Source organism: Toxotes jaculatrix, chromosome 11 (assembly GCF_017976425.1).
Source record: "Toxotes jaculatrix isolate fToxJac2 chromosome 11, fToxJac2.pri, whole genome shotgun sequence".
In the NCBI taxonomy this organism is placed as follows: Eukaryota; Metazoa; Chordata; class Actinopteri; family Toxotidae; genus Toxotes; species Toxotes jaculatrix.
Genome location: NC_054404.1, coordinates 22,756,877 through 22,783,088, shown reverse-complemented (window position 1 = coordinate 22,783,088; position 26,212 = coordinate 22,756,877). Strand labels below are relative to the sequence as shown.

Genomic DNA, 26,212 nt, shown 5'->3' with positions numbered 1-26,212 from the left:
GGGAGACACTAATAAAAGGCGGGGAAACATATTGACAGGAAGTAACACAACAACTGATACAAAAGTAAAGTCATTTCAAAACAAACCAGTAATACACCTACAAGCTGGGTTTAGGAGCTTCACTAATAAAGAGATGAGGAAGCTGAAGCTTATGACATGATGGATTATTCACATCCCAGCACAGTTATGACTGAACCCTGGCAGCTGGTGGTTTATTGTCAACATAAATATTATGTAATATAATGTTGTTTGGTCAGAGATGTTGGGTAATAGGCCCTTTCACTAAAGGTGTAACCACTATCAGCTCATCATGTGCTGTCATACACATGAATCAGTAGGCTGGAGAACAAGATGTTTGTTTTTCACTGTCATCTCTCTGATTCTAACCGTAGTGCTGCATGGACTCATCTGACTTATACTTTTTTTTAAGGTAGAAAAATATCATGAATATAAATTTTAATTTAGTATTAGACTTCTAGTAGAACTATGGAGCTGTTGGATTGACAATACTTTAAAAATAAGCTAAAAATAAATAAGCAAAAGTAAATGCACTTGACATGTCTGTTAGACCTCAAGGATTCCCACGGTGTGTTTCAGTGAGTAAACCTGAATGTGAACAAAACATTTGTTTGTTTTACAAGAAGAGGTGCACGGCACCTTTAACCAACCTTTAACCAAGTGTGTCTCAGGAAGACTGGAGTAGTAGGACAGTTCCCTGTTTGACCACTGAGGGTCAGAAGTGAGTCAGGGTTGGTGTTGGTGGTGTGCAGTCAGGAGAGTTTCAGAAGGGTAATTTAGGGTATGAGGTAAAGCCTCAGGTAAACTGCTTTTAATCCATAGTTTCAAAACACTGAAAAATAATTTTATTCATCAGACGTGTTTTTTCTTACTTTGACAAGTCAAAATGGCTGCTGTGAAACAGGCCTGTCATGAGTCTGATTCAAGTTTATACCTCTGCTGTTTGTAGTGTTATCAGGAGGCATTCAAGCACTCGGGTGTGTCATTTCCACACTTCCCATTGACTGAAAACGAGTAAAATTCACATTCTTCACACCTAAACTCTGTGAACAGGCAGGGTGTTGGAGGTCTGTGCATTTTATAGTTTTCTCATCACCATACAGAGTGAAAAGAGACAAACAGTCATTAAAAACATACAAAGACACAGTTTTAAAAGTAGTAAAAGTATATTTCAGTTATGTCGTTATCTTCCAACAGTTTGTAAAGACACATTTGTCCACATATTCAAAACAAACTGGATTTTGCTGTTTGTACAAAACACACTTACTGTATAGTGCACAGTACTCAGATACAGCCTGTAAAATGACTGTAGAGGGATTTTTTAAAATTACAAGTGAAAAAATATTAACAGGTGAAATAACTTTACAGCAGAAAGAAGACGATGTAGTCAAAACATGCATAAATATTGGGATCATAGATTATTTTTTAGTGCAATATACAAAAGATTTTTTTATTTAAAAATGCATTTTTAAAAAGGTTAATTTCTGTCACACATGCATTCTGCTCATCCTCCCAGTTTCCCACAAGCTGCTGCGTCTTTGTCCACAAGCTCTGATCATTTTGCTGAATCCAAACCCTACACCTGTTTGTTGCCATGGCAACATGAGGGACACCAGTGTGTACAGCTTAAGCACTGCTAGCATTCAGATGATGAAAGCAGGTGCGTGGCGGCTCGCAGCTAGCTGTGCTCATTATATTACAAATTCTACTAAAACTAATGTCACATTTTTGATGAAAGTGCCATAACAGACTCCCCCCTTCAGCTCTTACACTGGTGAGTACAGTGTCACTCGCACTGAGAGGAAGAAAAGCCAAACCGAACACAACAAGAGCCATGTTTTAATTAACTGGAATTTTCCTTTAATGGCTCAAACATACTAAAACATTACACTGATAAGAAGTTGCAAGTACCAGGACTGTATGTTGAACTGCATATTCAGCAGTGTTTGGAACCTGAGTGTCATCCAAGTGAAAAGTCTAGCTTCACACAACCAGAGTCCGCTGAGTCCAGGCCGAGGTGGTGTTTGGTGAATGTGTACACATTGCAACACAAGAATCAAGAAGAGGAAATGATGAGTGGTTTTGTATTCCCAGTGAGAAGCTGATGCTCGGTTAAGGTACAGAAGAAGAGCTGTCGAACTCCAGAGATGCATGTTCCAAACCACCGTAACCGTTCATCTTCTTCAGCTTCAGCTGGTCCACGTGGATCAGGCCCTGGGTCTCTAGGACTGCCTCCTTCTTCGAGAACATTCGGCTGATCTCCATGAATGTCTTGTTTTTGGTCTCTGGGATCACGATGTAGACATAGACGGCTACGGACAGACAAATGGTGGCAAACACCAAGTAGCAGTAAGATCCTGCTGACATCTGATGGTTGGATGTGGCAGATGGATGAAGGATTGGGAGAAGAGGATAGAACACTGATCAGTGACTGAGGTTTGGAGAATAGACTAACATCATCATAGTGGAAAACATGGGTCATTTTCTGGATATAAAGGGAAAGGATTTAAGTCATCTATACTTTTTGTATATGTGTGCTGAGTGTAGCTCTCACCTGTAAGAATGGGAAGACGAAGCCCACAGTAAAGTTGGACAGCCAGTTGAGTGATCCACCCACGATGTAGGCCGCTGGGCGGTGGGACTGTTTAAACAGCTCTGCTGTGATCAGGAAGGGAACCCCAGCTGGAACAGGAACAGAGTCAAGCATAGAAAAACATAAATACAAATCACACTATTCTGTTCTGATAGTGTCTTTCATTACACCTACATCTTTCAAACTGTGTATTTTCACTTCTTCTTCTTTTTTTTTTAAATAAAACAACATGCAGATGAGTCTCCTAACAGGATATGTCTGGGCGAGCGAGCAACATTTCTACTGATGAGTGGCTGTGAATAGAATTTATTATTCATGTTCCTGATTTGATTATTCATGTTCATTCATCATCTTTCACACCAATAAGGCTTATGGAAGGCTAATTAGAGATAAACGGAACCAGCCAATCGGGTGAGAGCCAGGCCAGCATGTGGACAGGAGAGTCATATATCAAATGAATTACTAATATTTTATTATTATATTCTATCATTAAAATTGCATTATTTGTCTCCCTTACAGGGGGGCACAGAGCATGAATTTGACAGTATGCATAATTGCATAGAGAAAAATAAACAGGCATATTTATCACTCACTGTGGAAAACCATACTTACATGCTGAAATGTACAACATTACTCCTGTGCCATACATACTTATACCATAGTTATTACTAGGGTTATTATTAAATTATTAGCAATTAACAGATTTGACTAATAACTTGAGGTATTCAAGGAGCAACAGTACGCTTTGTCTTTTATTGTATTATTAAAAATGTTGAAGGTCTGACCACCAGAGGGCGCCATTCAATAACACAAAGCAACCTGAACCTGTGCAGACTAACCAGGTCAGCGGTACTGTTTATCACCTGGGAGGTGGAGAAGTCAAACAGAAAGTGCTTTGATTTTTAAATTCTGCTCTGCTTAAATAATGAAATCATTCCTTCACAGCTGCATTCAGATCAGACTGAAATGCCAAATATTTCTGTATTTATAGTGGTGACGGGTTTTGGTTCAGAGATATTTGTCTCCAAGATTTCAGTCCAATACAGTGGAGAAATGTAATGGTTTCAGCTTGGCAAATGTGAATACTTTGGACTGTTGGTGGACTAAACAAGACCATTTGAAGATGTCAGCCTGAGCTTTGGTAAACTGTGACAGACGTTTCCTAACTGTGGACTTATTATGGACCAAACAATTAACTGACTGAGAAAATAACCAACAGATGTGTATTTGTGGGACTATTTGAGCAGAAAGCATTGGATTGTTCTGCTTTTTTCTCTGTTTTCATAATGCGTTAAACCTGTTTTCTTGGTGAATTTACAGTAACGTGCACACCTGTACTTCTCCTGACTCTTTGTCTAAGTTTGTACTAATGTGAAATGCTGTGTCTGTTCATAGCTCCTCTGACATTATGTGATATGACTAATAACTACAGAAAAAAATATATCATCACAAGAAGTGAGTGAGAAAATATGCTATTTGTCATTTGGGTGAAACAACCCTTTAACATGCAGTGATGAACGACTTGCCTGGACCGATGCAGAAGCCGGCGATGATGCCGACCACACAGCAGACACTGACATAGCGCATTAATGATATGTGAGTCTGCAGAGAGAGGAAACGGCACAACATGAAGACGTGGGTTTGATTATACTGAGTTTTTTTCTCTGAAGGGAAACTTGACTCCAACACAGCTTCACACCACAGCCTGCAGCTCTGAGGCCCTGCATGTGAAAAACTGTTCCACGGGGGCAAAGCAGGAGTACAGTTCATTCTGCCAAGTGAAAGTGAAACAGGCGCAGCTGTTCCTCCCCACACTCATCCCTCTGCTGAACATCTGGGATGTGTCCATTTGTCTTTCCCCCTGCTTGTTTCCTTTCCTCCCTCACTTCCCACTTGTCCCCTACCAGAAAGCAACTTGTAGGAAGTGAGGAAGGGAAGGGGGGAAGGTGACTGTCGGGAGAAGAGATGGAGTGATATTAAGTCAACCTGGAGATTTTCTGTATGGAGTCAGCTGGGGTGTCTTCCCACAGCCTGTAGCTGTGTTTGTCTGTCTGTGGTGTTCAGACTGGAAACAGCATATTAACAAACACGAGGTGTGTGTTGGTGTGGGTGTGTCGCTGCAGGCATGAGTGAGAAGATGAAATATTCATATATAATCAGACCTGGTGCAACTTGAAAATTATAGTGTCCACACTTGAGATTAAGGCTAGATTAAAGGTAAAGGAACAGGAGACTTGTGCAGTGCTGAAGATGCTGAAACATGCTGAGCACTGTGGAGGTACTGTGAAGTTACTATTTACCAGCTGTGACTGTTGTTACCATCAATATGGATATTCATTTTCAGCAATAGTTCAGAACATGTTTAATGTGGTCTGTGTGTTAATGAGAGTTAACAGCAGCTGTGCTGTTTTCCCACAGTACTAAAATCACTGCTGTCAAGTCCACCATGGATCTGAAGAGGCAGTTCTGAGGTGTCCTGTAAAAAGTTCAGTCATTTCTTTGTGATTTCTCTTTAAATTCACACAGGGAGAAAAGGTACATCCCCCCTCTGTGGATGACTGAGCGGTTACTGAGGTAGGAGCTTGCTTACTGTCTTTTTTGCTTGTCACCCACACGGTTTGGGTCTCACACACACACACACACACACCTGTAAAATAAGCGCCAGTGTGATTCCAGCACTGCAGATGCCCATCATGGTAAACCCTCCGATCATGAGAGGCCTCCTGCCCAGCTTCTCTATGGTGAAACACTACAGGAGGAGACACAGAGCTCAGGTCAGATGCTGTTAAATAATATATATACACTCACAGTACAGTGAGCTTTAGTGTATCCAAAGGAACAACTCGACATTTGGGAAACGCACTTATTTTTTTTCTTTCCAAGAGTGAGATGTTCAGATTATATCAGTCTCATGTCTGTGTGTTAGACCCAGAGGTGGGGTCAGGACGTGGTTAGCCTAGCTTAGCATAAAGACTGGAAGTGGAGGGAAACAGCTAGCATTGGCTCTGTCAAACATTCATAAATACACCTATCAACACCTCTGAAGCTCACCAATGAACTTGTTGATCTTATTTGTTTAAAAACATTGTGTAATGCTTCCTGTCTTTATGCTAAGCTAGGCTCACCATGACTTGACCCCAGCTCCACATCACACAGAAATGCTGATATCTATCTTCTTATCGAATCTTACTGTATCTCAAACTAATCGATTATAAAACACCTTTTTAGGCACAACACCAATAAAAAGATAAGACCAGCTGCTCCTCTTTATTTTGTGAGTTTACCCCAATGAGTCCAGCGATGATCTCAATGATTCCTGTTCCTGCTGTGGTATATTGGATCTCTGGAGGTGGGATACCCGCATTTTCAAAGATGTTGTTGGTATAGAACCAGATCTGTGGAGGAAAAATAAGCACTTCAGTGAGGTGAATTTGTAGTTACAGTGGGCTCTGTTTTAATGAACTCATTTGCACAGTGCAGACCACAGTTCCAGCTCAACTGGTGCACCTGTGGTAAGATGAACACTTTCCATCACATCACATCGCATTTACATTTTAAAAAATGAAATCAAATGAAATTAGACATGTTCCTTGATGTGGGAGAACATCAGTGACAGAGACGCAGGCTAATGAATCCTTTAAAATCCTTCTCATTGTGACAGTTTCAAATTTACACACATTTATATACTTTATTTGATTCCACATTACAAGGTAATATCATTAGGAACCAAATTTGCTGAAAGATCCAACTAGTACTTTGACCAACAGAACTTATGCTATCAGAATGTTACTTCAAGGAAACAGGAAGCATCTTTTTTTCCAGATAAACATGCTCCCTATGACTGCTGATAGGGAGCAGTATCTGGCCAGCTGTCTGGACCTTCTCTTACTCAGTCCACTGATGTTCAGTCCACTGACCACCAGCCTATGCACGTGGCCTAAACTGCCAAACACAAGCACAATCAGTAAACATTTATAGCCACAGTTCTCAATAGCAGATATTAAAGGTTGGTATTTTAGTTTTTTTGTACAGTAGGATTCCTCCATGAACAGGTCAAAGGCGCAGGCTATTTCAAAAAGTCTGACTGTTTTCTTCTCATGTGATAAACATATGATATCTGGTGTGTTAGCTATTCCTGAAAAATGGGTTATGGACAGATTAAACCAATGCGCATTGACAGGGGTGTGTTTATAAAGCTGCTCCAGAGGAGCACGGGGGATCTGGGCAGCGATGATGTCCACCAGTCTGTCATGTCTGGATATGTACAGTCCTTTGTAGGATGGGCAGCTGTTGAGAATGTGGGCTACTGACTCCAGGTGTTGAGGGGTTTCATGCATTATACAGAAGGGGGAGTGGGCAGAGGGGAACCACAGAGACAGGTTGTATTTTGTTGGAAGAACCTGCAGACGAGCCTTCACACAGAAAATGAGGATCTCATCACTGGTGGCAGCATTGCTGTATATGGTGTGTGATACAGAGTGGTCAGCACAGGCCAGTCCAGCCAGCTTTCCCTGAAGCTTCAGGCTGCACCAATACTCCATGTTGCGATCCCTTTGGATGGACAGTAGGGTTTGCCGTGATGTTTTAGGCAGCAGGAGATGGGTGGTGTTGTTATGATGCAGCTTGGCTTGCACTGTGATCGTCACGTCGTCCACCACTGCATCAGTGACCTCTACTGGTTGAAGGTGGGAGAACCAATTCAGTTCTGTGCCTGTCCTCCAGCACAAGTCATTGAGATCAGGCCAGTCCGATGACACCCCGAAACCTTGTGCCCTGGTATCCAGCTTTCCACTGTTCTTCCTCCTGAAGCCCAGAAAGTTGTCCTGCCCCCTGCCTGCACGGGGTATCTTCCGTTTTGTGAAGTCCAGCAGCAGTGATTCTCTGGCCAGTTGTCTCACGCTGGTATCATCAGAGTTTAGCATGTTGATGAGGTGTGACTGCCGTGCAGCTGTGTACTCCCACATACAGTTTGGAACACCCAGCCCACCATCTTGTTTTTTCTGAAAGATGAAGCATCTTGTGGAGTGTGTGTTGAGACACAGCCATTTCCTCACCACTTGCACAGTTTTGCTGTTCATTCTGTGCAGGTCTTTTTGTGGGATGTGGACATTTGCAAATAGGTGTTGGATTTTGGCTAATGCTATGTCTCTGATTGCCTGGACTTTCAGAGTTACTGGGAGAGGTGAGGCATCAATCAGATCCAGTCTGCTTATGAACTGCTGAACCATATCATTCACCTGCTGACTCCAGTCTCCAGCGATGTTAATTTTATGTCCTAGGTAGTTGTAGGCTTCATGTCTGGCATACACTTGGAGTGGCTGGTCCAAGATGGTGAAGGAAGGAGGTCGGTCGGTCTTGGCTCTGTACCAGCGGTTTCCTCCACTTCTCCTCTCCCAAAATACTGCACATTTGCTCTGTTTAACCTGTAGGCCAGACCAGGTTAGGAAGCTGTCGGTGCAGGCCAGCATGTTTTTAATTACTCCTTCATCACGGGATGCGATGACCACATCGTCAGCATAGCCCTGGACTGGATTTGGTGAAAGCACTTGTGGTGGGGCGTGTGTACATAACCATTTTAACCACTGATTAATGGCAATGATAAAATTTACTGCACTCCAGGGGCAACCTGTTTTGATTCCCACTTCAAGTTTTACAGGCAGGGTGAGCTGTTTTCCACAGATGATTTGTATGGAAGAATTCCTATAAACATCTCTTATTATATCAGAATACATCTTTGGCAGGTGTATTTCTTCCAGTGCATTCAGCATGACTTGATGGGGCAAAGTGCCAAAAGCATCCCTAAAGTCCAAAAACACTACAAATAGTTTGGCAGAGTCGTGCTTGAAGTCATCAATAGCCGTTTTTAAACAGAAGACATGTTCATTCATGCCTTGGCGTTCAATATAGGCTTTCTGTTTGCTGGACAAAGTCCCTGTATCAACAAGCCATGGCAATATTCTAGAGAGGAGACACTTCATAAAGACCTTGTACACAGATGGTAGGAGAGAGATGTCCCTCCATGTGGAGGGGTCTTCAGGCACATTGTCTTTCTTAGGTATTCTGTAGATCAGTGCTCCCTTCCATGAACAGGGGACTTTACCATTAAGCAGACAGGTGTTAAATATGCTTCTCAGTATAGGACACGACACTGGCCTGGTGGACTTAAGGGTTTCATAGGTGACACCGTCTGCACCGCTGGCTTTGTTGTTAGGCAGGTTGAGAATAACTTTCTCAATCTCCTCGACTGAGAAGGCTGATGTGACTGGCATGAGTTCAGTAGCTGTAATGTTTAAGTCATTGTTCCACGGGGGCGGCTCAAGGGACCGCGTTGATGGTTCGTATTTGCATTTTTGGCGATAGTAATTGTATACCTGTTCAGGATTACCCGACTCAGGCGGAGACGTGGGGAACATGCTGTTGTTGAGGATAACATCGATTGCCTTTTTTCTACGGTGTTGCCACAGGTAAGTAAGCTAGACATGTTCCTTGATGTGGGAGAACATCAGTGACAGAGACGCAGGCTAATGAATCCTTTAAAATCCTTCTCATTGTGACAGTTTCAAATTTACACACACACACACACACACACACACACACACACACACACATTTGCAGGTAGGCACACTCCGTCTTTCAGCCCACAGTTGGCCGACAACAAAACTGGCTAAACGCTCACAGATGACTAGTTACAAGTCGTCTGTGAGCAGTTTGGATGAGAGGCACAGGTAAAACATTATGTGACATATGTATGCCTCAAGAAGAAAAAAAAAAACAGTGGAGTAAAAATCGAAATGGGGATGCAGACATTTAGGACCTGCAGGGCTGCACAGGTGGTACAGCACTGCCACAGCGAGACAGCAGACATTTGCTCACATTCAATTCTATTCAATTTGAGGCTTCAGGGGGAGCAGGACAGGACAGGAGGTATATTAACTGGAGACGGCAGACGGTGATGGTTAGAGGAGCAGGTAGATAAGTACACCAAGTCACACAACTGGCGTTTACTCTTACACACACACACACACACACACACACACACACACACACACACACACACACACACACACACACACAAACACACACACACACAGTCCTGTGGAGTGCCAGGGACTGCTGTGCCATGGCTTGCCAACTGTCAGATGCACTTAGGACTAAAGATCACTTCAAGCATCTGCCACATTGCACTCACCATTACTGCCATCCTCATCCTCATCACATCAGTGTTCTGAAGAACATCCTGAACATAATCGCAGTGTTGCCCCCGCCAACCCCGTCACTGTCATCAATATCGTTTTCACCATATTTCTTATCACTATCAGTGTCGCAATTCCTCTGATTGGGATCATGTTTCTCAGCTTGCTTATCCTCATTATTCTCATCATCATCATTATCATCAGCCTCAGCCTCATCATCATCATTACACATAAATGGTATCACCTCAATCACAATTACATCATCACAGTACGCATCATCATAACCGTTGTTGTCAAGCACAATAATCATCTTTATCACTGTCATCTTCATCACCATGGTCCTTATGATTAATTTGCATTGATTTCATCCCATTGCCATGTACTGTATTACCCTTCTCATTCCAACCCTCTTCATCCTCAGTGCTGCTCTCAGTGTGTGCACGTTTCAGCACTGCTCCACTGTTGTGGGCAGAGCTAATTAGCAGCAAAAATACAGCCTGGAGAAGGGCGTGCTAATGAGTTCAGCTCTGTAGCTTACAGTGTGCACTCTCTGGCCCGGGCGCCCCGGTAATCATTTGAATAATTAATTAATCTCTAGGGCATAATTCAAAGAGGGAATTTGGCTAATCGTATGGGCAGAAAAATGATGACACCGGCTTTTGGCTTTATTCACAAGACCACTCAAGGCTTATAAAACAATGAGGGATCATTTAGAGCAGTCTTTGTCTAATAAGCTAGATCAGATGGGGGAGCTGTAGAAACAGGGGGAGAGGGCAAGGTGGACAAAGAGGGTGAAAAGGCAAAAGGAGAACGAGGGGAAATTAAATGATGGTGAGGGAGACATAGTGCAAGTGAGAAGAGCCAGACCTGACTAACACCATCTGAAGCTGTTTCATTGGGAGCCTGTACCAGTTTGTGCTGCTCGTCAGGGTAGCCTAAAGACTCAATTTACCAGACATTTGGCAGCAACAGCTGATGGTAAACATGCTCAAAGAGGGGCTATAGAGACTGAAAATGTCTACTGATACCCGTTAAAGTAAACACCTGCTAAACCTTGAAATGCCTTCTGCACAATAACACTCCTTTATACAACTGGGAAAGTTGGGGCACCTTTTGGAGAAATGTCAGGACAACAGGTCACAGTATGAGACATTACTAGTTGTATTGGCAGAGGTGTGATCAGTGTGGACTTAGTCCCATGACTTAGAGTAAGACACAAGACTTAAATCTGGTGGCTTTAAATACTCACTTTTTCAAACCTAACTTCCAGAGAAAAATATCATTTGGACCAGTGCAATATATTTTCGGGGCTGTAGAGAACTCTCAGCGTAGTTTTTTTCTGTTCATTCTGCACAAAAAGGCTTAGGTGCTCTAACAATGTTAGGGAAAACCCAGAGTACTTACAGCATCGATACCAGACAGCTGCATGCCGATGTTGATGACCACCACACTAAGAATCTGCCAGCGGACTGTGTCGTCCAGCAACAGTTGCCACACTGACAGTGTATCCACTGATGACAAGGAGCGCTGCTCCTCCTGCATCTCTTCAATCTCAGCCTGGATGTTACACTTTGCTCTGTACCACTTTAGAGCTGAGAGACAGGGGACAGGGAGCAGCATGGTAAGATCATCATGGAAAGATGCACATCTGGAAGGAAACCTTTGTAACTTAACATTTGGACAATCAGATCCACCAGCTTACTGGTGGTGTCAGCAGACAGTCATCAACATCTTTAATAAGCGGTGTGCTACAGGGGTTAATTCTTGGTCCCATCTTGTTCTCTGTGTTCATGCCTCTCCTCTACCACATCATGGGTTGCTTTGATTTCTCTAATCACTGCTTTACTGATGACACACTCTTTTATTACTGTGAACTACGCACAACTCAAAGCAACCACTGTGCAATAAAAGAATGCTTGTCTCAAAATATATCAAAACTAAACTGTGACAAATCAGAACTTCTTATTGGGCTAGTTACTATTCTAATTTAACAGGACTCCCATTGTAGATGTGCAGCCGTGCCACAACACTGACCTGTGATGGTGGCATGGACGTTGTGTTTCTCAATCAGCAGGTATCTGGGGCTCTCTGGGAACCATGGCAGCAGCAGCAGTTGGATGAAGGTGGGCACCACCACCACGGAAAGAAAGAGGGGCCAGTGCTCCTCCTGTAACAGTTCCAACAGAGTTAGACTTAAAAAAGCTGCTGAGGATGTTACTCCCAGTGGGTTACTGTGAGCCTTAAAAGCAGATGATGTAATGACAACAATATCACCATGGATGGGTACTGTGTTTTTGGTTGATGGCATACCTGTTACATCATTAAATACTGCATTGGTTGTCTTTGGCAATTATTCAAATGTGAATAAATTCTAATGTACGGTGGCTGGAGGTCTTTGGGCTCTTAACTTGTTAACACTAAGCACATGAATGTGAGTTCTTCAGTCACCTTACGTTGTCTACTGATCAGTGTGAACACACATTAATAAATTTACAAGTTTCAAAATAGATGTTTTGATATTGAGGTTTATTACTGATTTGTGGAAGTGAAGAACTCATGAGAAGAGATGAGATGTAGAGCCAAGCCTTTGCTCCACACTGTAACCACATGGTCACATGACTTTTGCTTAAGTCCCCTGCAGACGCTGGCTGCTGTTAGAAAGCATCATTTACCTACCTTTCCTAGAAGCTCATGCAGGCCAAGAATTTGGGCAGCAAAGACTCCAGTGCCGATAAAGATACTCGGCACGAGACCTAGGAAGCCTCGCAGGTTCTTAGGTGCTATCTCACCCAGGTACATTGGTACAACACTGAGAGAGATGCCTGCAGCAGCAAAAGCAGAGAAGAAGAAGAAGATCTATGTGACAAAGTACTGATCCACTTTCATAAAATCGTCTATAAAGATTTAAAAGTATGATACAACCACACTGTAATATATATGGAGTGTCTGACCTAATAGTGAGACTTGGAACGACATGGATGAATGTCTGCAGACACTCAAACCAGGCATGAAGCTGCTCTGTGCAAAGCCAAAAAAACACAATAGTGGCACAAAACCTGCCAACCCACCCAGCCTACTGGTCACAAAGTCTTTTTTTGCTTAGGAAGGTTCCTAACGGCATGGAATGACCCAGAAGTTTCTAAGTGGCAGTCGTGATTAGAGCTAGTCAAATGATCTAAATGCTAATGAAAGTTGCTTCAGTGCTTGCTATTTTAAATCTCCTTTAGCCTAGACCATCCTTTATGAAAGGAAAGGAGACAATGTCATCCCTGGAAACTGGAACAGGGGTGTCCACATACATTTGGCCATATAGTGTACATGGCTTATTGTATTCAGCAATAAATGGGTGCATCTCAGTGTGTAGTGGATGTAGAGGTGTGTGTGTATACCTGAGTGAATTCCTGTGATGAAGCGGCCAAAGATGACCATCTCAGGTGAACCACAAATCCTGCTGAAGCCCATGAGTGAGCCGGCAATAAACACCAGCACTGTTGTGTTTACCACTGTGCCTTTCCTGAAAACACATACATACACACACACACACACACACACACACACACACACACACACGCGCACACGCATGCACGCACGCACACACACACAAGCAGCAAGCAGACATTATGAATATACATAAAAGCATATGAGCCAGAGGTTTATGAAACAAGGACAGCGACAGCAGCGACCCCCCCTCCCCTGATATACACAGAGTCATAATGATAGACATGTATGCCTGTATAAGTCCTGATTAGCCATAAAACGCTATCACAGCTCACAAGGGGGGTCATAAGCTGTGATTAGCCATAAAACACCGCTGTGTGAAGAAAGTGATCAGCCTGTAAATGGGATTATAAATCGCCTGCTTTTCATTTGCATTTAAATGTCCACTGAAGTTGTGTGAAATAGTGGAGATGAATGGAGCTTTCAGCTGACTTGCACTGAATATAAAAGAACTTTCCCTCGCACTTTGAGGACTAGTACACTTCTGAAGGGCAGAGGGGACGAAAAACATGCCGGTGCACTCTGAAGGACGACAGGGCACCAGGGGAGGGGCGAGAGGGGTTATCAGCAGCTGTGAATGCAGAGGACAGAGGTGTGATCTAGTGCCTTTTGTGCCAGTGAAGTGCATGTGTGTACTTCTCTGTGCCCTATTTCCTCTTTTTGTGTTAAGACCAGTGTATTTTCAGTATCGTATGTTCTTTGGCGTGAGTGTGTTGTGTCAACTGTGTGTGTTCAGGTGTTCATGTTGGCGGCAGCACCAGATGCTGCTGAGTGTCTCTCAGGTCGCCACCGCCAACTGGCCAGTGTCCACTATCCACCCTCGTGGTTGGACAGTCTAGGGTTTGGTGTGGATGTGGGGGGTTATTGGGGCAAGGACAGAGCAGAACCAGTGTCCAAATGCAATGTTCAATGTCCATGCAACTTCTTTCCTTTTTCTTTAAGTTTCCAGTGACACAGAAGTGAGTCTGGGTAGTTGTTACATAGTAAGTTGACTTTTTTTAAAAAGTAGTTTGAAGTATATCAAGCAGCTTTAGGGAAAGACTGTGTTCATGGCTGAGAGGAAAGAAACGTTTTCCGGTAAGAAACGGGTCTAGAATCCAGAATCCTCTCACCTGCCAAAGCGACTGACCAGCATGCCCACGATGAGGGAGCCCAGCAGACCTCCAATGGCGAAGACAGACACGGTGAGAGAGTACATGAGGGTCAGGGTCTCCTCACTGAGTCCTGTTCCATTTCGTCTCAGCACTGTCTTGTTGTAGAAGTCCTTAATGTACTGAGGGTTTGAAGGAGAGTAGAAGATCAGAGGAGGAAGAAACACTGAAAAACCATGAAGGACATAGGGGGAGACTAACTGTCCTGCTCCTCAGTGTAACATGGGCAGAGACTTAGAGCTGGTGGTCAGAGCTAAGCATCAATGAGAAGCTGCTGTCAAACTGTGCTGAAAGACAGGGAGACTGTGAGAGCTTTGACTGTCACAAGGATAGAGAGTAACTGTGTGGGTACCTGTGTTATACCTGAGATCTACAACAAGAGGCTCTTTGGTTGTGTGTCTGTGGGGGAGTGTCAGTACATAGCCATAGCCCTGCTGTGTATGTAACATTGTTTGTCAGCCCTAAATATCCTGTTAATCTCTGAATACAGGAGATATATTCAGTGAAACCTGTGGGCCTGTGTGTTGTGTTCACCGCCACTGTGGAGGAAATAAATCTCATTCATGTACAACATCATTTTCTATTACTCATTCACCTTTAGTAACATCAGAGTCTGACAGTAATCTTTGTGATCATGTGTACAGCACAAAAATGAATAATTTAGTGTGTAGTTCCACTTTAAAGGTCCCTCTGTGTTTTTTCAAACATCAGTGGTTAATTATCTGATGGTGGTTAAACTGATGGTTATCCCTGTGACTCAAATGTATGATGGAACAAACTGGGATTAATCTGGGTTTAGACACAGAGGAAGAGCTAAAATACCAGATAGTGTACTGATGTTTCTTTTGTGAAAAAGAGAAGACAGTTTGACTGTTCACATTAATCCTGAATCTTACTCAGTCCTTCCAGCAGCAACACCAAAGATGTCCGAGAGAAAATATGTTGCACCCACGTGACAGAAACAGGATGTAAAGTAGTGTCAGAGCAACAGGAAAAAAAACTAGCCACATCCTTGTTCTCTAAAGGCCGACTCTGACAAAAGCCTTCACCCTCTCCCGCCTGCTCAGCTTTTACATGTCACCAAACTAACTGTCAGACATAAATGAGTATTACAACCTTAAACACTGTCACAAACTCCCCCCGAGTCCTGTGTGACACAGTTTAGCTTTAATCAGTGCAGGTGCAGACAGACTGACACGTTTTTCCCTCAGGGCTTACCGTAGCTGTATGCACACTGCTGAGACTGTTCAGTACTACAAACACTCATAAAGCTGTGCAGCCGACTCAACTCGACTGAAGCTCCTGCTGCTGTACTTTAGTTCAGTTACACAACTTTTAGTGTCTGTTAGTGTTTATATTTGTTTTACATTTTGATTTAAATACTTATATCATCTCCAGGTTATATTTTATTTCTGCTACTGTCATTTTACAACATGACAACACAATTCAGAGTTTTGTCTATTCACTGTGAAAGCACACATGTTGCATCAACACATTATTATCATGGTAACTTGGGTAAAAAAACACTTGAAGCATATTGTTTAATTTCCACTGGATACCCACTTATCATCCTGCGCTCTGTGACCTGGAAGGTGAGCAACACTCTGTGCTGGAAAACTCTAAATACAGGATACATTTAGACGTCTGCTGACCTGATATATAACGAGGGGAAAACTAACTCTGACATTTTCAGCTCTCAGTCTAATCAAATCCCCATTCTTTTTCATGACCTCAGTCTCCTAATCAGTTTACCATGTGATGGCATGAGTTTGTGGACCAGCATTAGTTCCCCCAACTGCAGGAAGAAGGCTGGCAAACACATGCTCTTACTCAACTGGTGGCTTCTATGCATGTGACTTTGCCTTGGCTCAAAGCCTGACAACAGTAACTCAGGAGGTCTCCTTAAATCTACAGCAAAACATCACCAGGCAGATTTTGGCAGATTTTTTTTTTGACAGACCTACTCTATGGCAGACAAAAAAAAGCCCTCTTTCCTACTGACTGAATATTGACGATGGGTATTTGTTGTAAGTTCAGGAAAAGGCCTTTCAGCAATGATAGAATGAGAAAGAGAGGTGTAGAAATTAGACTATTCTTATTTCAAAAAACACCAGAAGAAAATGATTGGTCAAAATATGTATAAAATCATGTTTAAAGGGGGCAAAATCTTTACAACAAGCTCCTTGTAAATGCTAAAATGTAGGAGTATCCATGTTTGGCTTTAGATGAAGCACCATGCAGCTACAGAATTATTGGTTTGAACATTCTGGTTGAACATTGCTATCCATAGGCCCAAAAGCCTTATAGTGGGCTAAACCTCAACAGCTTGATGGAGGAGAGGAGGCGAGCGGAGAGGCTAATTCAGATTTGGCTGTAACAATAGCAGGACTGGATGTAGTAGACATTTTAATACAGCAGAGGTCACAGCTAAAATATCAGAAACATGGCATTAGAAGAGAGCCATATCAAAAAGGGAAGAGCCAATCATTACAATGACTTCTACTACTAAACTTCAGATGAGCATTAGTTTATTTTGCATCTGAATGAATCATTTCTTAACTTTTATAAAACTATGAAGGGTTCAGAGTTTAATAGCAAGTGGTGGAGTAGTCATGTAACTCCCCCAGGAAAAATGTTTTTGCCATGGACCTATCAAAGAAATGCTCAGTGAGCTGTAGGAGTTAGAGAAGCTGGAAGAGCAGCAGGAAGTTCAGTTCTGTCTCTGTCTGTGGTGTTAGACTCCACTGTACACTCACCCTCACTGACCAGGCCACAGGCTGCATTCCATCCAATAAAATCCCGTATGTCAGGAATTTCTCATTCCTCACAACAAGCAGCTCTTCACACACACACACACACTATCCATCAACTACTCGCTCACAAGCAAGCACAGAAAGCCACACACTCTGTCAGATAAATATACACATGCATACAACAAGCGTGGACTGATACAAAACCACAGTTTGTCATTTTGTACCACACAAATGCCTGCAGAGAATGTTTTTATCTATTTTCCATTGAAATTACAACCATAACAAATTGATTTTCAAACTTACATAAACCTCTCCTGCATATAGCTCAGGACCACACAGTATTTTCACTCAAGCTGAAACATTTTCAACTCAACCATATAAAATCGTCACCTAATTCACAGCAGCGAGATGAAATGTGCTTCTGTTTGGCTCATTCCACTGACTTTGTTGGCATCAAATCTGAGGTATTTCTCCATGACATTAAAACAGAAATATGTGAATTCACCTTTTTCCAACTGAGCTCTGCCCACACGCATCATTCCTGTTGAAATCAAAGCTGTTGTAACTTTGGCAGAGAACTGTGTTAAAAAAAATTATACTGCACAATGTAAGGACAGTGAACAATAAGATAATAGAGACATAAAATTGTCTAAATTTTTCTGATGTACTTTTTAAACACATTGTGAGTTTATTGAGCCTTGTCTCATAAACTGAATCCAGTGAAACTGATGTGAGCCATCTCTAACCTTTCTAATCAGTAGTTTAGATCACTTGCTGTGCTACATTGTGGTAATTCGATGTATCACCGCTTTATTCAGGAGTATATACACCATGTGAGCACAGGTCTGGTACTTGACAGGCCAAACAAAATAAGCTAAAACTGCAGGGCCCACCTTAGTATGTACTACATACTTCACATTCCTTAACAAATGTTGTTAATTAAATTACCAAATGTCACTTGACAATCAACATGCAGGGAATTTGTACCCCTGAGCAGTTGCCCACTTGGGGCCTGGTTGGAAATCCAGCACTGGATCACAGTCTGTGTCTTTTTGTGTGTGTGTGTGTGTGTGTGTGTGTGTGTCCTACCACAGCAGGCGAATTGACCACAGCCAGGTTGTAGCCATAAAGCATGGAGCTCCCGAAAGAGGTGAGGAATGCCACCGCCAACAGAGAGCCGGTCAGGTGCTGCAGACAGAGGGAGAGAGGAGTGTGTTAGGAAGAGCAGAGTACTGAGTGTAGCTTTGATCCAGAGAGCGAGAGGGACGGAGATTCCTTGTTCGAACTACAACTAATGAGACCACGATGAAGACTGGTGGCTTTTTATCTCACACCAGTTGTGTTATAAGTGATGTTTCTCCAAAACAAACTAAAGATGGTGGAGAGCCCTGTGTATAAAGAGAATGAAAGTAGAGAATGTGGTTGACCATGATTGTCACAGCCTCTAACAAGCCCACATATAACACATCTTATTTCTGATCTCAAACTGTTTCCAGGCCACCATAATACTGAAAGTGCACTTGGCACACCAGGGTGCATCGAGTTCATCCAAAGAGCCCCAAGAATCTGCAGCCTCTTGTGCTTAAGCTGCTAGCATCAGCTTAAGCACAGTGGAATGCTAACATCAGCATGCAAACATGCTCACACTGATAACGCTAACATGTTGATGTTTAGCAGGTATAATTTAACATCTTAGTTTAGAATGTTGATGTCACAAAGTCCAGCTGAGGCTGATGGGAATGTCATTAGTTTTGCAGGTATTTGGTCATAAACACATATATCAACCTCAGATGTGCTGTACTGAGTGACTCAGCCACAGGTTTCTGTCATTTCAAAGTATTCACACATTTGAATACTTGAAATTATTGATCATCTGAGTGTGACACGAGGACAGAGTGCATCAGTTTGGGAAAATCTAACATACACATGTCCTGTCAGTTTAAAGGTCCATCAGTCCACTGGTAAATTGGATCATAGAAATCATCACTATCATATTACCATTGCTCCACACGACTAATTCATTCACAGTTTCCCTCAGAGCTACAGTCTTCTCTTACTTACACTGGAAGTTACTCTCTTGACTAAGGCAGCTGCCTTTTGTGTTTCACCGACAAGAATATTCTCCAACTCTGTTATTTTGTCATTTGATCAAATATCTGAGCCGTTCTATAATTTAACGTACAGCATAAAATACTGACAGAGCTGGGAGAAAAGGAGAGACTTTTCCATTACAGCAGTCTGACAAACGTCCACTAATTTACATAGAGAAGCTAATCAGATCAGATCAGTTCTTCTGCCAAACCCACCTCCAAGAAACTATCCTTACATATGACTAAATTGTTTTCCTAGTGACTTTGCAGTGCCAAATGTAGCACTTTGGTTAAGGTTAGTGAAAAATAGTGGTTTTGATCAAATGTTCAGGTTGTGTCTCAAATCACTGTGGACATTTTCTGTATTGAACCAGACCAAAAGAAAAGATTGACAGTTGATATATTATCTCTTCATCCAAGCTGATCTTATTATGTCAGTGGTGGATATGACCTCCTCATAAATGTTGGTCAGTGTTCCCAAATTTGAGAAATTTATATTAGGGTTTGCAGTATATTATATTAGAGTATGCACTATAAGGTCAATAACATGTCCATTGATAAGTAGTAACCATGGGGATATTTGCCATACTACTTTCCATCACACATTACCTGATATGTTATCACCAAGCAACCAATTACTGTAAGCAACCACATCAATGATCAGGGTTCATGAGGATGGTCATGATTCCCTATGATTATCTGCCAGTCATAGATATTGTCTCACCTGTTATCAATGATCTAATATTATAAGTCCGCAGACATTATTGTCTTTAAACTGTTCCATTGCACTCTTGAGGTTTTCTGGAGTCGTTTTTAATCATCACATCATTAGTTTTAACATTGTTCAGAGGAGGCCAAACATGAGTGTGCTGTGTTGGTTGTAACACTCATAACACTGACACACTCAGCAAGAATGATGTCAAACTCACACAACCAATTACACTGAACCCTGGTCCAGAAACGTACCAGTCCGTCTCTCATGGATGAATGAGTCTGTATATTTGGTTATGAAACACCAACGCATCAGTGTTAAAAATATAAAATTTATTTCTTCAGTTTTGTAATGTGTGAATGTTTTTATTTTTTCAAAGCAGATGAGATGCAACACACTGAAACAACGAGCTGGTAAAAAAATACTGAACATCACTGTTACTACTACAGCTGATGACAGCTAATTTTCATTACACGTTTCTTAAATTGAAGCAAGTCATTGCTGAACTTACAGAAGTTGGTGCAACGAGCTTTTTCACACAGGCACGACATGCTGCATTACAGTAAGTATCACAGTCACTGTCCATGATTGACTTTGACCTGCTCCAAACATCAGTAAGTTCACCCAGCTTCTAAAAAATAACAGGAAAATGTGCATCCTCTTTTTTTTTTTTTTAGTAAAATCAAAGTTTTTACACTGTAGGTTTCTTTATCACAGTAAATGTTATGATTTTAAAGCTTGGTGACCTGCTTTAAGCATCTCATAAGGCGTTGCATAGTGCAGTCGCTGAGCTACTTTGTCCCAAGTACAGTGCTACAAGTTTGAAAGATGGTAGCAAATGCTATTAGCTGCTGGGACTCTATGTCTGAAACAATAGGGGATCAGTCAGCTGACGACCCTGGCTCTGGGTCTGACCTGATTCATGCAGTCAGTCTCAACTTACCGAAGTGATTTTCCCCGACGATGGAATTAAAACCTCCTCAGCCATTTAAGAAATCTCTCATCCAGTCCCAAACAGCAAACAGCAGAAGGGTTCCTCTCTACTCTGCACAGGATCTCATGGCTGCAGCAGCAGGCGTGGTCAGACAGGTTAAAGTGGTCAGGCCTGTTCATGTGCAGTGCATCGGGCAGCAGTCCCACAGGCCCCCGATAACAAGCCCACACAGTGTCATCACATGACGGAGAGCAGCGTGACGGACTGAGAGAAAAGCCTGCTGGAAGCAATTAGCTTTAAGTGAATTTACAAAGAAAGAGACAGAGGAGAGGAGAGGAGAGGAGGAAACGAGAGGAGAGGAGAGGAGGAAACATGAGAAGGAGAGAAGAACAGAGGGGAGAGGAGGAGAGTAGATGAAGGAAGGAAAGGGGAGAAGACGGAAAAGGAAGAAACCAAAAATAGAGGAGGGCAAGAATGGAGAAGTAAAGAAATGAGGAGAGGAGAGGTGAAATATGGGTAAAAGAAGGAAAGGAGAGCAGAGGAGATTAGAGCAAGACACAGTGGAGTACAGGGGGAGAATGAATGGAAACCAGTGGATCTGCAGAAAAATACATTCAAGACTTCAGAGTCTGTAAAGCAGTTCACTGTCAAGGGTATTACAGAGGAGAAAACATGCAAAGTCACAAGTTTAGTCCTTCTGAATGTGAAACCTTTGATTGTGTTATTGTTTTTACTGAAGTAAAGGATAAGAATTCTTCTTCCACCTCTGACAATGAAATTATTAATCATCCGATTCGGTTTAGCTGGCAGACTCCCACAATCAAACACTCCCCTAGCCATCATACAGGGATCATGTGCTCGTAATGTTGGTTACAGTTGAAAGAAGCAGGGCAGTGTTTTCTGGGAGAGATCGTTGGGTAACAACCACCCGCCTCGCATTACACATTTCTTAATCCTATGACTTTACCTCCACTGGTGCTGCATGAAAGACCCGTTTTGTTCAAAAAATCCTGCCCCTTGGCACCAACTTTCTCTCGATTAGCCTACACTCCAGCACACTACGCTCAGTTTTTATTACAGAACAAGACATTTGTAAATTCCACCGGCTGGCCTGAGACCTGCTGTACTGTATGTCACGAGCGGATACAAGCACCTTCAGCTAATTAGATTAAATTCAGATTTTCTCACGTGAAGTGTGGATTCATCCTGGTGAACACAATGTCACGAAACACCTTCTATTTAAAGTCTTAATTAAATCAAAGTCAACTGTAGGTTTCTGTTGCCCACAGTTGACTTCACTTAAACCCTGCAATTGCTGTGTAATTCATCACAGCAACTATGTCTCCTAGAAATCACTTATGGAGACCAGGGTTCATGTCCTGAGTCCTGGATGAGGTTAGTCTCAGGCAACAAAAGGCAATTTGATTAAAGTTGGATAAATATGGAAGTCCTCCAAAGTCCTCCAGATTAGACGATAAAACGCGTCATTTGCCCCTGCCCTCCAGTCATTGACGTGTAAGACAATGACCCTCAGCATGTCTTTGACCTCTCGAGAAGGTAAATACCCTAACCCTAACCATCATCATCCAGTGAGGGAGGATGTTTCGGAGGAACACTGTTCATCCCTCCAGTAGAGAACTGAATATGTTCTGGAGGCTTGTGGTGGAACAGCAACTTCCAAACACACTTGATGCTGTGTTTTCTGTTTTGTCTGTGTTTTTTTTTTTCATTTGTCACCGGTCAGTATTTGTCAGTATAGTCATAGTAAGTATACACAAATCGCATATTGGTATCCATGATTAGAGTATGTACATACAGGTGTGCCTTTAAATGTGTTTGTTTGGGTTTTGAATTAAATTCCTTTCCTCATTTTATTTATTTATTCTTTTTAAAGATTTAGAGAGTGGGTGGGGGCAGTCGCATCCACTGGATGGCTGATCCAGACATGAGGCATAGGCAGGACTCAGGAGGTAGAGCTGGTCGTCCACTAATCACAGGGTTGGCTCCTCCTGCCCACATGTCAGTATTCAGTGTCCTTGGGCAAGTCACTGAACCCCAGAGTGCTCCAGGTGGGCAGGCTAAGGCCTGGTATGGCTGGCATGTTTTTTTACATGGTGTCACACACATGTCCAAATATCAGACTTTACAGTGCGTCTGAAAGAGCACTGTGTTCAGGAAAAAGCATCCAGAGTAGTAGTAGTAAATGATGACTGATATCCCTTTGAGTCTACCAGATCTTGGGATCGTGTGTGTGTGTGTGTGTGTGTGTGGTGACCTCACTTGGCCTTTATTTCATCCCATATCCTTTTCCTTCCCATGAGTTTAGCTCCAGGTTAATCATTAGTGGAAGACAGATTGAAGTGAATTGAAAGCAGTGTGGCTCTGGTTAAGCTAACGGCAGCCTGCCATCACACCAGCTCTCACTGAGTCCAACTTAATCAGTTTGAGCTGAGAATCAGTTATATGTTATAGGGGAGGCTGATCACATTAGGGTCAAAGACAGGGACTTACACAGAATGTCTTTACATATTCATTAATGTCTAGTTATGATTGATAGTACTGTTGCTTAGGCGGATCACAGGAGACGCATGCTAATGCCAGGTCTGAACAGGGCCCATTACATTGTAATGTTGAATCATAGTGGGTCCAGGAAAAGGTACAGTGTAACCAGATGCTAGTGTTCACTGCTGATGGGTCACATGTTGGAATACGTCAGATAAAATCTTCTGGAATGGAGAGTTGAGTGTTTGGTCAGCCTCACTCTTTTCCTCCACATGAGACCACACTCATCCATTGATATGTCAGTTTTCCAGGTCTGGCATCAACAGGTCTCACTCTCTGTAGTAAAGGTTGTCCTCCCTGGTCAGCTGTGGAGAGCAGTGACTGCTAGAGTCTTTCTGCCTCTACCTCCATTCTTTGTGTCTCCTCTTAAATTTGACGTAGCTCTGTTTGTGTACTCAGGTTCTAATACATACCTCAGCAACTGAGAAATGACTTGGGATCATCCTCAGAATAATCCACAGGATAATCCCCCATTATATTTAACCTTATAAACCACAGTGGCAATCAGTCTCACACATGAAAACAAACCAGAGTCTGTGGAAGAGTTAGGTCAAGGTGACCTGGATGTAGATTCAGTTAGCCATGATGGCTGTTCAAGGAGGCTACTGTTTGTGTTTGACATGAGTCATGTAAAAATATGTCCCCTCAAACTACAGAATAACATAAGCCTCATACAGTATATAACCCTCTCAAAGTGTAATCTTCTTAATGCAGTGCTGTTATTTTCTCATTATGAAAGGCCTTAGTTGGCCTGGTAATGTGAATATATGGTACATGTTTCATGGGTCACAAACACTGTAAGCTGCAAGTTCACACTTCATTTATTCATTCATTGTTTTGCTTCTGTTACTGCGTCACACAGGTACCATAGACTAATTCAAATACTCATTCAGAGTGACAGCTGGGTACCACACAGGAGACTGATTGTGATGCTGTTTTGTTGAAGTATAACCTAGTTAGCTTGTTCTCCTCTTCACACATCTGAATTTACAAGTGACAGCTCAGTCTAAACTCTGGCCAGAGCAGATTAATTACAGTGTCAGATTGAGGCCTTTTTATCTCATCCTTTTTTCTAAGTAAGTTAGTTGAGTTAGAATTTTTTTTTTCTAACCATGAGCAGACTGATGTTTTTATCACTAATGATTTTTTTTTTCTTTTTCTGACTGACACTGGCTTCCAAAGATCTGGGTAAAGTCTTTTTTTTTAAGCAGCCTCATTTCACTGTCTTGTCCTCTACTCATAATCACAGGTGTTTTTCATTTGTCGCTTCACCTGACGGGAATTTAAAGGACTACTCTGCACCTTTTCTTTCCTTTAATATATTTTAATTTACAAATTGTATTGGTACAGCTATTTCATTGATTTGTCTGTACATTGTTCTTTGCGTTTTGTTTAATCCAGCTCATTTACTCCACTCACTCAATGTCTGTCCTATCTTACCTCACGTTTCCTTCTTCATTCGTCATAAATGATGCTTTGATGTTTTGCTTTCTGCTCCTCAAGTAATCTCGCTCACCTTCTGCCTGAGACTACCTAACTGAGGTGTCTTCTCTCACAGATGCACATATGCACACACATGGACGCAAACACACACACACATTTATAGTATAAGCTAACATTGAGTCATGGAGGCCCCCTGGTGGCCGTGTTATTGACCTGTGTGACAGGAAGGCTGTGTGTCCTCTGTGACATGGGAGAGCTTGATTAAGACAGCTGTCCTGGCTGAAGACTGACACATCTGTCACACTCCTTGATAAGATCGGTGCAACAGAAAAACAAGCAGCAGCAGCAGACAGCAGCACTGTTGGTAGGAGCCGCAGTCCAAACTGAAATGAACTGAAACAAAAAAGACTGAATCAAAAAGTAAAACAATAGTTGTAGTAGTAGTAGTACTACCCTGCACCACGTAGACATAGTAGTAACAGTAGAAGTAGTGGAAGTTAAAATAGTAGCAGCAGCAGTAGTGGTTGTAGAAGTTTTAGTAGTAAAAGTGGTAGTGCATCTTGTAGTAACAGCAGTCGTAGTAGTAACAGTAGTAGTAAATGTAGTTACAGTAGTACTAGTAGTGATAATGAGTCAGTGTTATGTTTACCTTAGTTGGTCTGTACCTCGAGCTTTACTCCCTCCCTGAACTTTCCCCCTCCTCAGGGTTAGCTGCTGTTTCATTGGCTGATGCTCACCCAGCAGGTCGCCAGCCGGTCGTTAGGGGGAGTGGCTCGAAGATGGATTACCTGGCACCATATTGGCCATCAGGACCAATCGGCAGCCGGGCAGGAAATGGATGGCTCTCATTTGTTCTCATTATTACCGTAACAGCCATAATGCTCAGACAGACACACACACGCCGCTCGCTGTCACCACCATGAAACGTTCCCATTAGTTATGCTGGGAGACAGCCTGTGTGTGTGTGTGTTAATCAGGAGGCTCCCAGGCTTCTCAGTGCAGTGATATAGCATCTCATTATTCCTGCAGTACAGGCAGTCAGAGCGAAAGAGCATTTATCCAGCAGTAGATGTTTCACAGAAAGATAGAGTTCTTCACTCACACAGCACAGAAGACCTGACCAGTGCTGACACATGCACTTAGTCCGTCTAAAAGCCTGAGCTCTGTCAACTGGCTGAAAGAGAGACATGCTGAGTGAGATATAAAGTAGAGTTAGACATGTGGAGCCCATACAGGCCTTCTATGAAAGTCAGACCAGACCATCT

The 26,212-nt window shown here is 42.5% G+C and overlaps 1 protein-coding gene across 1 annotated transcript; it reads right to left on the bottom strand.

Annotated features, from left to right (window-relative positions):
* Window positions 1-2,130: 2,130 nt before the first annotated feature.
* On the bottom strand, window positions 2,131-21,133 carry slc2a15a (solute carrier family 2 member 15a). The gene is made up of 12 exons (XM_041050706.1): window positions 20,952-21,133; window positions 18,296-18,394; window positions 14,415-14,575; window positions 13,194-13,318; window positions 12,481-12,626; window positions 11,839-11,971; window positions 11,209-11,396; window positions 5,896-6,006; window positions 5,259-5,360; window positions 4,138-4,213; window positions 2,573-2,700; window positions 2,131-2,385 (listed from the first exon to the last, which is right to left on the bottom strand). The coding sequence occupies exons 1-12, from the start codon at window positions 20,994-20,996 to the stop codon at window positions 2,131-2,133; spliced, it is 1,569 nt and encodes a 522-aa protein (XP_040906640.1). The 5' UTR covers window positions 20,997-21,133.
* Window positions 21,134-26,212: the final 5,079 nt, after the last annotated feature.